Source organism: Acomys minous (assembly GCF_964271855.1).
Source record: "Acomys minous genome assembly, chromosome: 2".
Classification (NCBI taxonomy): Eukaryota; Metazoa; Chordata; class Mammalia; order Rodentia; family Muridae; genus Acomys; species Acomys minous.
In genome coordinates, this window is record NC_140484.1 from 46,594,823 (window position 1) to 46,610,221 (window position 15,399).

A 15,399-nucleotide genomic window follows, 5' to 3' on the forward strand; every position below is an offset into this window, starting at 1 on the left:
ATCCTAGCACTCAGGAAGGTAGAGGAAGGCAGATCTCTGTGAGTTCAAGACCAGCCTGGTCTACAAAGCAACAGCCAAGGCTACACAGAAAAATCTTGTCTCAAAAAAAAAAAAAAACCAACAACAACAAAAAAACAAAAACCCAAAACCCAAACCCAACCACACATACTGATAGTAGTAATAATAATAAAGTGAAAATAACAAAAATCCAATAATATAATGATTGTTTTTGTTATGAAATTTAGTCTTCTTTTAAAATAATTTATCTAGTCTTTGAAAAATATTTTATTATCAATTACCATTTTTATCATCATTGTGCATGTGTGTGTGTGTGTGTGTGTGTGTGTGTGTGTGTGTGTGTGTGTGATCTGTGTGCATAAGAGCATGTAGGTATGTATGCCATCTTGCATATATAAAAGTCAGAGGACAACTTTTGGGAATCCATTTTCTTTTTGCACTTTGTCAAAGCTGGGTCTCTTTTGCTTCTGTTGCTTTGCATACTCCAGGATGCTTCTGGGTGATTCTCCTATCTCTGTTTCTCCTCTCCCTGTAGGAGGGCTGGGATTGTGGATTGAAGCCACTTTATTTATACTTCTGTAGGTGTTTAGGATCAAAGTCAGGTCATTGGCTTTTACCCACTGAGCCATGTGATGGGCCTCCAGGAGTGTCCACTACACACTGTCTCTGCTCTTAGCAAGGAAACTGATCTTAGGACCACACAGCAGGAACTAGAGCATTTTGACTTATTCTTCCTAAAGAAGTGCAGTGTGGGTTTTGATTGAGGTCGTAAGGATTGACAGAAATACTGGCTGGTCCCTGTCTGGTTATTCAGACACAGCACCTGCTTGTATACTGTGTTCACTGTATACAAATCAACATCACGGTTGGTTTTGGGAAAAGAAGGATGTAATGGTGGGGTGATCCGGAACCACACAGTGAACGAGTGGAGAGTTTGAAGAGAGCACCCTGGGTGAAAACAATGCACTGGTCACTGTCACTTCTGAACTCTGTGGAGTCTGACTCTAGAAGATATGACAGAAGGTGACTGAAGGGTAGTATCACCTGCTCAGGAATGAATGGATTTTTTTTCTCATTGGAGCTTTTAAAACTTGTATTTCCTAAGTACATTCAATATAAGGCACATTAAATTCAGCAGACATAAAATAATAGGGGTGTAAGAAAAATAATAGAGAAGTAGACGGGGGTGGGTGGAAGAGCATCAAATCCTGCCCTCTGGGTCATTCAGAGATGATGCGACCGTCTTGCCCACTCCTGTTACACGTAGAGAATAAAACAAGGCAATGGCTTGACACAGAAAAACCTAGTAGCAATTAAACCAGTTTAGAATATCATATGCCCCAACGAGTCCCATTTGTGCTCAAAGACCTACTGGGGCTGGTCCAGTTGAAAGCCAAGTCAACCTCCTGGGGCTCGGTGGAATCTAAGTGGGCAGGGAATTCTCCAGAAATGAGATGAAGAGTGAGAGCAGAGAAACAACTCAGGGTTCCAACTCCACAAACCCCCAAGCACCCTCTCCCCTGCTCTTCCCTGGGGAGGGGGCAGCAGGGAGGAGCTGGCCCATGGACATGTGTGCTGTCCTCAGAGGAAGGGGATTCTCAGAGGTTCAGCTCCGTGGCTGCCAAGCCCTTAGGAGGGGCACAGCTTGGGCTTCAGTCAGCCTTAGGTCGAGGATGTGGTACCAGGTCCTCTGGGCAGAAGAAAAGGAAGGAGCCAGGGGAGACCTGTCTGAGAGGCTGTGTGGCCTAGACCTGGGAACGGGCCAGTGACTGCCCCTGACCTTGGCGCGTCCTGAGAGTCTTTCTGGTGTTGAATCACAGATAAGATGGAGCAAAGTTTAACCTCCTGTAGCTAATGAGGAGTCTCCAGTCTTGTCATTATGGATGTGGGGAGAGTTTTTTCATTCACTCATCCGTGCATTAGATGAAGACAAACACCACAAGAGTAAGATTTTAATTTTTATTCATTTCTTTGTATTTGTGGCATACAGACAGGAGTAACAATGACCAGCTAGGTCTCTGGGCTTTTGGTAGCAGCTGTTACAAGGGTAAACACAAAGTATAAAGAGAATAAGATCCCCAGATGCCTGTAGCTGGAAACACTAAGATTTATTTCTTAATTTATTGTAACTCACATGCATTACAAATAGAATATTTGAAGTAAAATCTCAAAAATAAAAATACAAGTCAACTGTATATGATAAAAGTAAATAAGAGAGGAATCTATTTAATTATAATTTTCTCCTAAGGCAGTGGCTCTCAACTTTTCTAATACTGTAGCCCTTTAATAAAGTTCCTCATGTTATGGGGACCCTCAACCACAAAATTATTTTCATTGCTATTTTAAGACTGTAATTTTTTCTACTGTTATGAGCATAATGCAAATATCTGTGTTTTCTGACAGATGGTCTTTGATGACCCTGTGAAAGCATCCTTTGATCCAAAGGGGCCAAGGCCCACTGGCTGAGAACAGCTGGGCTAAGAAATGTTTAATAATCGAGTATAAAGCTATTGTGAGTGTCCTATCAACTAACACAAAAGGGAAAAGATAAACAATATGACAATCATGGTTAAGTAGCATGTCATAGAAATGTGCTGTAACTCCAAGAGTGTGGTGCATACACGTAATCTCAACACCCAGTAAAGAGGTAAGAAGCGTGAGTTTAAGACCAGCCTCAGCTACATAGCCAGTCCACATCTTCCTCCTCCTTCTCGGCCTCCTCCCCTCTCTTCTCCCCTCTTCTTCCTCCTCCTCCTCTTCCTTCTCTTCCTCCTCCTTCATATTCTTGTCTTCCTCCCTCCCCTTCTTTCCCCTCTTCCTCCTTCTCCGTGTGTGTGTGTGTGTCTGTGTGTGTGTGTGTGACAAGATTTCTCTGTGTGATCTGGCTGTCCTGGAACCTGCTATGTCGACTGGGCTGGCCTTAGAACTCACAAATATCCTCCTGCCTCTGCTTCCCAAGTGTTGTAATTAAATATATACACCGCCACACCCTGAAGCCAGTACATGTCTTTTAAAAACAAGAATAATGTGTGGATGTAGTACTTTTTGTCCCTGTAATACCAGCACTTGGAAGGCTGGGGATCCCCACGAAACTGAAGCAATCCTGGGCTACATAGTGAGTTAGTAGTTAGCTTGTGCTTTAGTCCCTGTCCAAGACAAAACAAAACAACTCCCCAAGCAAGCAATCACACAAACAAAAAACTCAACATGAAAACTGTGACAAAATAAAACCCAGCCACTCTAATAACAAGGAAAAAGTGTTTACTGGTGGAGATGTGTGCAGGATGGGACCAAAGGCAAGCATCCCTTCTGTGACAGATGAAACTCACTGAGAATTTGAGTCCCAGGCACCTTAAAGGAGAATTTTAGCAATCAATAGGTTTATATTTAAAAATATATAGAAAAAAAATAAGGAAAACACCACTGAGAGTGTTTCAGAGTGATGAGGTGACTGAGGCAGGCCAGGCATGTACCTTGTGTGACTTTCTCTTCTTAGCCAGCATTATAAACTAAGGATCACTTCAGCTTCTGAAGCACAAGGTTTGTCATAGTGGTGTAATGGTTGGTCACATCCATGCCAGACAAGGTGCCTATGATGTTACCTTGTATTAGTGTTTTGCTTTGCTCTTAAAACACACACACACACACACACACACACACACACACACACACACACACACACACACACACACACCACTGAGCCTAAAGAGATGGCTCAGGAGTAAAAGTTGGCTACTGCTTTTATAGAGGACCCAGGTTTCATTCGCAGCCCACACATGGTGGCTCACAACTGCCCACAGTTGTAGTTCTAGAGGCTCTAATGCCCTCTTCTGATCTCCATAGGCTCTTGCTTTCACATTAGGCACACACACACACACACACACACACACACACACACACACACACACACACATACACACACACACCCCAATAAATCATACTGTGTATTGTATGTACCTGGCTTCATGTTCTAGACTACTTCACTATGATATCTTCTTTAGCATAGAATTTCCTTTTTTAAAAATTTATTTATTAATTCATTCATATTACATCTCAATTGTTATCCCATCCCTTCTATCCTCCCATTCCTCCCTCCCTCCCATATTCACCCTATTCCCCTCCCCTATGACTGTGACTGAGGAGGACCTCCTCCCCCTGTATATGCTTATAGGGCGTAAAGTCTCTTCTTGGTAGCCTTCTACCCTTCCCCTGAGTGCCACCGGGCTTCCCCCATGAAGGGGACGTGGTCAGATATGGGGCACCAGAGTTCATGTGAAAGTCAGTCCCCATTCTTCACTCATCTGTAGAGAATGACCTGTCCCTTGGCTAGATCTAGGTAGGGGTTCAATGTTTACTGCGCGTATTGTCCTTGGCTGGTAGCATAGAGTTTTCATTCAAAGCGTTTAACACTTTAAAACATTTGTGGAAAATAGATAATTTTTCTCCCCACAAAAGAAGTGTTCCATTAGACTCTGGGAGCTGAAATGAGGGTGAGTTTTTCATAGACACTAGATATTACTTCCCCTATAAATCTAACTCAATAAATGGCTTTGTTTACAGGTAGTTGTGTATGTGTACACACATTCATGTGTGCATATATGTATATATGCAACTTGTGGGAGTTGGTTTTCACCTTCCACCACCATGGGAATTAAACTCAGGTCTTTTGTCCTGATGGAAAGTGCCTTTACCTGTCAAGCCCTCTCATTAGCTGTCACTCAGTAACTCTTCAATGTGTGAATGAGTGCATGTTTATAGAGTGCCAGACACTGGTTTAAATTGTGGGCATGAGTAAAACTCAAACTCAGTTGCTGCCCTGCTACAAATGAACGCAGAAGTGAATACATCACTAAGGGAGAGAGGAGACCCCTGTGAGGCTCAACAGGTTTCTTTGGTCTCTGACTGTCCCCTTTGTGTTTAACCATGACAACCAGAAGCCTGATATAAATGGCGTGCTAGTTGTCCTTACATTTTGCACAGAGAGAGTGAGGAGTGTGTGTTCCCCTGCTGCTCACAGGAAGGACATTTAGCCTTACAAAATAGTATGCTGTTGGAAAGTGCCAAGAAAAGCTAGTCTGCCATTATCCCTGCCGTATATTGTAACCCTGTCCAGAGGTAAGACATCATCAGATGACAGCACAGAAGTGAAAGTCTTCAGAAAAGGGAAACCACATTACTTGCAACGAATGCATGGAGTCGTATTATGAGAGGACTGGCTTGTTGGGCACTAAAATATAGTGAATACTGGAAGGGGAAGGTGAGGTCACTAGGAATACTGTTTGCCCACTCTACGTGATGGAAAGAACAGTGTCCTTACATGATTGTCACATGTGTAAATGTCATGGTGCGTTCTCAGACAGGAGCACAACAAATAGGGACAAGGACATGTTCTTCTGGAGATGCTCTTGATGCCTTGCAGGGCTGCACTGTTGACTCAGAAAGTGAAGAAATACACAATAGGTTTTTTTTTCTGTCTGCCATAGCAAGTGAGATGCTTTTGAATTGAATGTCTGCATCCAGCCTTGTCCAAATGCTAGTGTTAAACTCTGCAATGCGATGCTATTAGTTAGTGGGGCCTGAGGAGGAAGTAGGTTCAAATGAGGATGTGGTCATGAAAGCCCTGAGACAGGATTAGTGTTCCTCTAGAGGAGGAAGTGAGTAGTTTCCTTTCTGCTGTGTGAGGACACAGAAGGACAAGGGCACTTGCTGTGACCTAACCTATGGCTACCTTGAACTTAGAATTCCTGACCTTGAGAATTGTGAGAAATAGAAATCTATTGTCTTAGTCATTCAGTCATTAAAAAAATATTCTGTACTAAGACAAAGGTTAATTCTTTAGAGAAAGAACAATGTCAAAAAAAAAAAAGAGAACAATATCTATTTCATTTTTGCAGGAAGTAGAATAGTAATCTTGTGTGATTTTATGCATGCTTGTTTGTGTTTGAGTGTATTTGTGTAGATTTAACTTATTAATGCAGACACTATGCCAACTTACAGTGAAATTCATTTCTATCGATTACAGTCAGTGAAAAAAATTCAATAAATAAGAATGTTTAAAATAAATTAAAGCACAGGACTTCTCCCTCTTTAGGAATTCTTTAGTCGTGCAGTACAGTCTTCTCTATGTAATTCGTGGAGGACAGGAGTTAGTGTTAGGGTCCTTTACAGAGACAAGGGCAGAATTCAGGGAACCCATGAGGGAGTGTGAGGCATCAGGGCCCATGATCATGGAAAACTGTTCTTACCTTTGAGCCTCAAGCGACCGGGAAGAGAAATACATCACTGAAACCTAGGCAGCTCCAGCTATGGCAGATAGCTTACTCCGCTGTGGTCACAGAACCAAGGGAAAGAAAGAGGGACAATTGTGAGAGTGACTTTGCTGAGAAAGGCCTCTTGCCTTTACAAATCAATCATACTTTGCCTAAACTGGAACCAAGGTAATATTATGCTTTGAGATCATTTATAAGTGTGTATCCATTCTGTTTATGCACTATGTACTCAACATGTTTAAAACTAACTGACCTTGAAAAGAAAAACAATGTAATCACTCTTACTATGCTTTGGGCTCCCAGTGTAATTAACTTTTACGAGCTAAGGTAAACCCAATAGCTTTAGTATTGTTCTGTGTGTTGCATGGTGATCTCCACTTATCCTCTGTGACTCATTCACACCCTTAACTCGGAACAATGTATATGTAAGATGTGGCAATTTGGCTTAAGTCCACCTACTGTTTGAAAACAATGCTTCCCACAAAAAAATGTTGAAAGCAACAGGAGAGCATAAGCTGCTATCATTCGCTTGTGGCATTGTGCACTAGTGCGCTAGTCTGTGTCAGAAATAAGCGACTTCTCTTCTCATGAGGCTCCTGTAGAGAATCGATGAAGACACAGGTTTCTCATTCCTTTTCCATGACGTGTTTCTTATGCTCTTCAGTAAATGGAGAGGACCTCCTTTGTTCAAGCGGTCAGAAGTCCAGAACAGGTCGGGTTCACTCTTGCTTTACGTGACTCAGTGCCTTAGACGCTTTTGTTCTGCAGCCCTAGCTCAGAGGAGATGCGGTGTCCCCTGTGAAGGATGAATAGTCCGTCTCTTTGTGTTCACTTTCCTTCTCCAGCTCGTTCCTCTCTTTGATCAAATACAACAAGCCAGAGTGTGAAAGACTTGTCTGATGCAGTCCTTACAGACTTCTACAGGATGTGGATCTGAGGCCAGGTGGTGAGTTAACCCCACCCCCTACCCCCCCACCCCCCCACACCCCCACACCCCCGCCAATAAAAAAAAACTTGCCTGAGTCATATCCAGAGAGGTGGGAGGAAGGGCCAGTGTCAGTGTTCCTGAAACCAGAAGTGAGGAGTTTCCAGCTGGTCTGGATGCAACATAGTTGTCAAAACTATCTGTTTGATTCAGGAATTGGGGGGCCCTTGGTGACCTTCAGTAGAATGGTCTCAAGGAACAGAGAAATTCAATACAACACATCACTTGGGTTTCATTTAGCTCTGGCTTTAAATGTACTCCGCAGCTCAGGAGGAGCTTCCTAAATGCTGGGGTTACAGGCCTAGGCCATCATACACAGCAAGAGACTTTGAAGGATGACATGACATTGATGCAATCGATTTATATTACTGGGAAGTAAAGTTGCTCTAGAAGGGAAAACAGCACTAGATATTGGAAGCTGAATAAATACCTTATGAAACAGGATCCCAGACAAAACAAGAGAGACTGAGTTATTTGCGCAGAAGGAAAGAAAGGGTAAAACTTAGGCATATGGGAAAATGTGACGGCCTCAAGGCTCAGGAGGAAATGTTACATGCAGAGCCTATGAGAAAAATGGCAAGTATACCTCAGGTGGGTTCTGTCTATCCTCAGTGATGTCACCTCTGCCGATAGCAAACCCAGTGCATTAAGTACATGGAGGAAGGGAATCAGACTGGGATGGTCCTCTTCCACTTCCGCCCCTTCTCCAAACTCCCTGAGGTGCAGATGCTGATCTTTGTGGTCTTTCTCACGATGTACCTGGTCAGCATTGGAGGAAACATGTCCATCGTCCTCACTATCTGGGTCAATCGGTGTCTCCACACCCCTATGTACTTCTTCCTGGCAAACCTGGCCAGCCTGGAGATCTTCTATTCTTCTACCATAGCCCCCCTGACTCTGGCCAGCGTCCTGTCCACAGAGAGGACTGTGGTCTCCCTGGCAGGCTGTGGTGCCCAGATGTTCTTCTTCATCTTCCTGGGCAGCGCTGACTGTATTCTGCTGGCCGTCATGGCCTATGACCGGTTTGTGGCCATCTGTCACCCTCTGCGCTACACCCTCATCATGAGCTGGCACCTGTGCGTCCAGCTGGCCCTGGGGTCCCTGTTGCTGGGTTTCATCTTGGCCATGCAGTTGACTGTGCTCATCTTCCAACTGCCGTTCTGCAGCAGTAAGGAAATCAGCTTGTTCTACTGTGACGTCCTCCCTGTCATGAGACTGGCCTGTGCAGACACCCGTGTCCACGAGGCCACTCTGTTTGTGGTCAGTGTCATCGTGCTCACCATCCCTTTCCTCCTCCTCACTCTCTCCTATGTCTTCATTGTGGATGCCATCCTGAAGATCCGCTCAGTGGAGGGGAGGCACAAAGCCTTCTCTACCTGCTCCTCCCACCTGACTGTGGTCCTCCTGCAGTATGGATGCACGAGTTTCATCTACTTGTGTCCCAGCTCCAGCTACTCTCCTGAGCGGGGCCAGGTAGTATCTGTGGTTTACACATTCATCACCCCTGTGCTGAACCCTTTGATCTACAGCATGAGGAACAGAGAGCTTAAGGATGCCCTGAGGAGAATGATAATGAAACTGGTTTTGGTCCAAACACAAGAAACATCCTAAGTAATCCTCTGTAACATCTTGGGTAGAAATACGCAATATGAGGAAATGGGAGCTGATATGTCTTTGGTTTGCTACTGTTAAGTTTATGTTTTCTACTGTTAGTTTTGCTTCAAAGGCCAAATTTCTTCACTCAGCCTCAGGTTAGCCATTTTGGAAAGTGAGTAAGAAAATACTTTCAGTATTTAAATTCTGGATTAGTTGGTGCTTTCTCTCTCTCTCTCTCTCTCTCTCTCTCTCTCTCTCTCTCTCTCTCTCATAAGCAGAGTTCAAGTTTGTTAACTATAGAAAGAAAGGTACTTATGAGAAGATTAAGGCATACCTGAAAGTGGAGTGTGGCTTTTAAAAAGAGAGTTACCAATGTGCTACTTAACATCTTAAATATTTATTTATTTAATACATATGGGTGTTTTGTTTGCATATCTGTGCACCATATGCATGCTGGTGTCCTGGAGGCCTTAAATTGGAGTTATAGACTTTTGTGAGCCACCATGTGGGTGCTGAGAGTTGAGTCTTGGTCCTCTAGAAGAGCAGATAATGGTCTTAACTACTGAGCTGTATCTCCAGACCCTGGAAATGTTTAAATATTTTATTCTTTAATAGTTTTATTCATGCCATAGTCTACTTTGATCATATTTACTAACATTACCATCTTTTATTCCTCCACTGTCTTTGAATCTCTTCTTTCAAACAAATTCTCTTCCTACTTTCACCGTGTGTGTGTGTGTGTGTGTGTGTGCGCGCGCGCGCGCGCGCGCGCGCGTGTGTGTGTGTGTGTGTGTGTGTGTGTGTGGTGTTTGCACAGTATTAATTTTATTGAATGTTGCCTGCAGGGATGTGGGTGTAGTTATTTACTGGAGCATGGGAAACTTACCAGTGTCTACACCACTTAGGAAAAATGCCTCCCTCTACATGTTAGATCACTGACAGGCTTGATCTTGTGCGGTAACCACAGCTCTATGAGTTCCTGAGAGCTATAGCCTTGCTATGTCCAGAAGACAAGCATTCCACAGACCGCCTCCCCATCCCGTTCTTTCTGCCCCTTCTCCCAGGATGTTCTCTGAACCTTGGGGTTAAATAGAGGTATAGCCATGATATAGCCATATTACTACCTTCCCAGCCATGCCACATAGAGCCTGTATCTTACTCTGGAGTTTTCTCTAGAAACTCTTCTAGATACTCTTCATAATCGTCAGCACTGGACCTCTGGAAAGGGTTGAAACCACAACAGTACAAGACCCAAATTGAGAACATTCCAGGCTCTGTAATGACTCCTATTGTGTAAAATTCGAGTTTTGAAAATTATTTTTATAAGAATCATTTACTATTATGTATATACTGCTCTGCCTGCACATATGGTTGCATGCCAGAAGAGGGCATCAGATCACATTACAGATGGCTGGAAATTGAACTCAGGACCTCTGGAAGAGCAGTCAGTGCTCTTAATCTCTGAGTCATCTCTCTAGCTCCAGAGTTTTAAAAATTATTAGTATTTCCTCCTAATCTTTTTTTCATGGAAAAGATTCTGGGAAAAACCTTGCAACTTAATTTCTGTTGTACTCACTTAAAAAAAAAACTATTTTAGTTGGGCAGTGGTGACACATGCACTTAATCCCAGCACTTAGGAGGCAGAGGCAGAGGCAGACGGATTTCTGAGTTCAAGGCCAGTCTGGTCTACTGAATGAGTTCTAGGACTGCCAAGGCTACACAGGGAAACCCCAAAACAAAACAAAACAACAACAATAAAAACCTCAAACCAAATCAATCAACCAAACAAAATTCAACAAAACCCAAAAACCAACCAACCAACCAACCAACCAACCAACCACACCATTTTATTGTGCTGGATAGATGGTTCAATGGTTAAGAACACTGTCTACTCTTCCAACCAACCAACCAACCAACCAACCAACCAACCAACCAACCAACCAACCACACCTTTTTATTGTGCTGGATAGATGGCTCAATGGTTAAGAACACTGTCTACTCTTCCAGAGGTACCAGGTACCATAGTGCTCTGCCTGCATGTACACCTGCAGGCCAGAAGAGGGCATCAGATCTCATTATAGATGGTTGTGAGCCACCAAGTGGTTGCTGGGAACTGAACTCAGGATCTCTGGAAGAGTAGACAGTGTTCTTAACCTCTGAGCCTTCTTTCCAGCCCCCAAATAAATGAGTTTAAAAAAAAATATTTTAAGACTACATACGCTCATCTCAGTTTGTCTCTAAAGTTGTGAATGCTGTTTCTCTCTCTCTCTCTCTCTCTCTCTCTCTCTCTCTCTCTCTCTCTCTCTCTCTCTCTCTCTCTTCCTCCCTCCAACCTCTGCTGCCTCTTTCTCCTCTTTTCTCCCTGCTTATTGTTGGGAACAAGCAAAAGAAACTTTTTCTAAATACTACCACTTCATTTCAGACTCCATTTAATCACAGGGAGAAACTAAATTCAAGGTCCCAGCCCCTAGGAAAGCTGGGACTTCCCGATAGCTGAACAGCTTCTGTTGTAAGGGAACAGTTGTCTGAGTCCAGCCATCTCAGGGACAGCTTCTCCATCTTGCTGTCAGGGTCAACTAAGTTTATGTTCCTAAGCCTAGGAACCCAATCTTACTCTGACTCATGGAAACCCCCTTCCTCAATACCTCATGCCAAATATGATTGGGCAATGGTATAGCCCACTCTACTCCCCTTTTCTTTATGGTTTCATCCTTTCAATATCCTAAAAATACAACATCCCTTCAAGGTTGTAGTTCAGTCCCCGAGTCTGTTCTGTGACCCTAATCGATCAGTAAGTGGCTTGATTACAATGTGTTTTTGTCATCTGCATTGACCTGGTATTTGATTTATGTTGAATTTAAGTGGACTCCCCAACATTTATCACTTCCTATATCTATACAATATGGGAAATTTTTATTACTTGAGCTTCTCTGGGAATTGGAGAGAGGAAACACTGATTCAAAATTGGAGCCTCATAAAACAAAGCTAGTCCATGAACATAGCCACAAAGTGAACACTTCGAGGGAAAGGATGCGTTATTATGATTCTTACTGGGTGTTGTGTGACAAAACTTTACCAGAGGAAACACTATGTACATGTCTACTCACCCCAGATAGGAAACCCATGATAGACCAAAATATGGAGTCACTAAAGTCCAACAGGTGAACCAGTGACTTTTATGGGGATTACATACAGGAGCAGAAACTACTCAAAGGCAGCTGCATCACCTGAGCCCACCCCATCATGGGCAACAGCTCACAGAAGCCAGGGAACTTTGAGCACACACCTAACCTGCAGGTAGCATAATGGTTTCGAGAGTGTCGTTTTTAAGATGTTTAGTTGTTCTAAAGCTCTTTTAGGCAGCTAGTCTGGTTTTTATTTTATTTTATTTTTAGGCAGATGATCTGGCCTCAGCGTCTTCTTTGCAGCTTGTCTTGTCTGAGAGTGACTCTCAGTAGTGGTGAATCCGGTAAGTTTCAGGGACTTCCTGAAGCTGTTTTGAGCTGTTGACCTTTCTGTTAAGGAGATCCTTGGAGGATGGAAAATTCTGTAGTGGAAGTTTTCTTTGAAAACTCAGTTACGTTATGTAAATATGTTTTTGTTTTAATCCCAAGTGTGGGATGTGGGAATGCTTTTAGTTTTTCCACAGCTGGGCATGGTCTATACCAGCTAAGAATTTGACTCTTGCAGACTCAGGCTTGTGGTCTTTGCCAGCTGGAAACAGCCTCTGGAGGACTCTGAGAGGGTATAAATAAGAGAGCCGACTGAGAGGGAGAGGCTTGAGATGCTCTGGAGAATGCTTCAAGGAGATGGACAGAAAAAGAAGATGGTTTCTGGTTCTGCTGGGCTTTCAAATATCCTGACAACTGAGATGGTATTTTTTTCAAAGTACCCTACTACCCTAACCAGTCAGAACTAAGTCTAAAGAAGACTATGTCTCCTGTCCCTTCTAACTTTGTTCTCTCTTACCTATGGTCAGGGGTTGGAAGAGAGGTAGAGACAGTAAGGAAGCCCAATTAAAGTAGAGTTAAAAAGTAGCATCTACAAGTTTCAATCCACAACAGTGGGATGATAATCACTTTCCTGATAACCATTTCTCTCAAGACAACGATATCAGAACATAATGGCTTACCATTTTTATAAGGGATAGGGTACACATTAGATGTACTATTCTTTAGTTATTTAGTGATATACTCACTCAATGACATAAAAAAAAACCCCCAAAAACCAGCAGCAAACAGCTACTTTTTGGGCTCTATCGCCTGTGTACTATGTGTCTGTAGGCTCAATTCTCTTAACCAATATATTTTATTATAACTTATTAACCGAGCGTATGTCACTTATAAGGAATACAACAACAAAACCATAAGGATATCAGTTCTGAGGAGCGATTCTCCTGGTGTAATCAGCAGGATTTCTTCTGCTGGAACCTGGAGTAACCAGAACCCAGAACCTCAGCGGGAGCCAGAGCCCCAAAGCCTTCCCTCGAGCAGTTCTCTCTAGGAGAGTCTCAAAGTGGAGCGATGAATAGCCAAGACTATCCGAAGTCTCCACTGGCCCCGCCTCCAGTTCTGGGCTCATTTATTTATCTCCTCCCAGAGTCTGTTCACGGGATCTTTTCAGCTGGCAACAATCAAGCGCCCACATGAGGTGGTTGGTCTTCTAGTGGATTAACCTCACCTGTTCTCTCACAAGACCATTCCGATACCACCTTTGGGATCCTAAAAAACAGGTTTATCTCTCTTTCATGTATCCATTAGTTTTAAGAAAAAAGGAAATGGAAAAGAGATGATATGAAGTACTTCCTGCCTTGGAGAAAAGTCCAATAAGATTTAACAACCCAACCAAGGGCCAAAAGATAACAGTGTAGGTTTCAGGGCAGAGATAGTAAAAGACTGCAGGTTGTTAATGACGAGTGCAGGTATAAATGACCAGTATGGATATTGAGTTGTTAGTATTTGAACAGGAAGGATATTTCTGTAGGCCAGGATGGACACATAGACCCACCTGCTTCTGCCTCACAAGTGTTGGAATTAAAGGCACGTGCCACCACCACGTGGAGAAGGATATTTCTGAAGAAGGGAACTGTAAGGACACAAGACCCAAAAATCCTCCTTCCTGCGTGAGTCTCTATACTTGAAGTCTGAAAACTATACAAAGCATAGGGCAATTTTTAAAATTATATTTTTTGAAAGAGTTACACAGGTCAGGAAGGCAAAAGTCATGACCAGAATTCATCTTCTGTTTAACCAAAGATTTGTCTTCCCTTTTGGAAGGATAACTTGCAGGTCACATCTGTTCTGGAATGCGGTCTGTGCTGACTGTGAGACCTTGATGTTCTGGACATTATGTGATTAGGTGGAATAACTACTGCAGCCTCCATTCCTCATCAAGAGTATGGTGCTCAGCTGGGTGGTGATGGCTCACACCTTTAATCCCGGTACTGGGGAGCCAGAGGCAGGTGGATATCTGTGAGTTTGAGGCCAGCCTGTTATACAGAATGAGATCAAGGACAGCCAGGACTATACAATGAAAAACTAAAAAAAAAAAAAAAAAAAAAAAAAAAAAAGGTGTTCAGATTGCTACCAGCTGGTGCCTGTGAGGGCGCTAATTCTTATAGCACCCAAAGGTACAAAGATGACTATGAATGATGTACTTATTCATCCTTCCCAACATCTTTTATCCTTTGAGTCATGTTGGAAGTGTTTAGTCCTGTTGAATTTCCTCTGAAAAATGCGTTAGTAGCCAGCATTGACACTGGATGCTGTTATTTCACAGTAGGTTGCAGTATCCCACTCAGTTCCTGATGTTTTTTTAGAAGTCAGTGCAGTTGTAGGCATAAGGTTATTGTGTAATTCAAATGCTGATTTCTGTCCCTCCCATATCTGGTTGCAATCCTCTCAATGTTGTGTAAACACTGCTCCTCAATTGTACCCTGATATGTCAATAGAGCAGCTTACAACCAATCACTGAGCAGGAGAGAGAGTAGAGCTGCGCTTCCTGCCAGATAGGGGAGGAGGAGTGAGGAGAGGAAGAGGGGGACTGAGCCACCTACAGAGGTCCAAGAGACATCAGGAGGGAGGCGCTGGGGCAGGAAAGCTACGAAGTGCAAGTATTGCTGGGATGCATGCTGGGAGGAAGCCAAATTAGTGTAGAGGGTTAATAATAGATTAATAAATGTTCAGTTCTTGTGCTGTGACGCTTGTTAAAACAATATAATAGAGTCTCAATTATTTGTGTGATAGCTGGGTTAAGACAGAAGCTGAGGAATAGTTTTATAAAAATAGTAACATTAACATTTTGGCATAGCAAAAAGGGCAGAACTTAACATAGAATCTAAACTTAAACAGAAAGTAGTTTCTTAGTTCTGTTCATTAGGAGAGCAACTGCAATTTCTAAGGCAGGAGCTCACAGCTTCCTGATAAGACAGATTCCCCTGATTGGGCAGAGCAGCAAGGCCTCCAGCTGGCTACAGAAAAATGAAAACTGATACACATCCTAGAGAGTCAAAGCAAAAGCAATTCTTTTAAA

The 15,399-nt window shown here is 43.1% G+C and overlaps 1 protein-coding gene across 1 annotated transcript; it reads left to right on the top strand.

The window, feature by feature from the left end:
• Positions 1–7,909: 7,909 nt before the first annotated feature.
• LOC311609512 (olfactory receptor 10V1-like) lies at positions 7,910–8,883 on the top strand (the record flags this gene model as incomplete). The annotated part of the gene is made up of 1 exon (XM_084802675.1): positions 7,910–8,883. The coding sequence occupies exon 1, from the start codon at positions 7,927–7,929 to the stop codon at positions 8,881–8,883; it is 957 nt and encodes a 318-aa protein (XP_084658801.1). The 5' UTR covers positions 7,910–7,926.
• Positions 8,884–15,399: the final 6,516 nt, after the last annotated feature.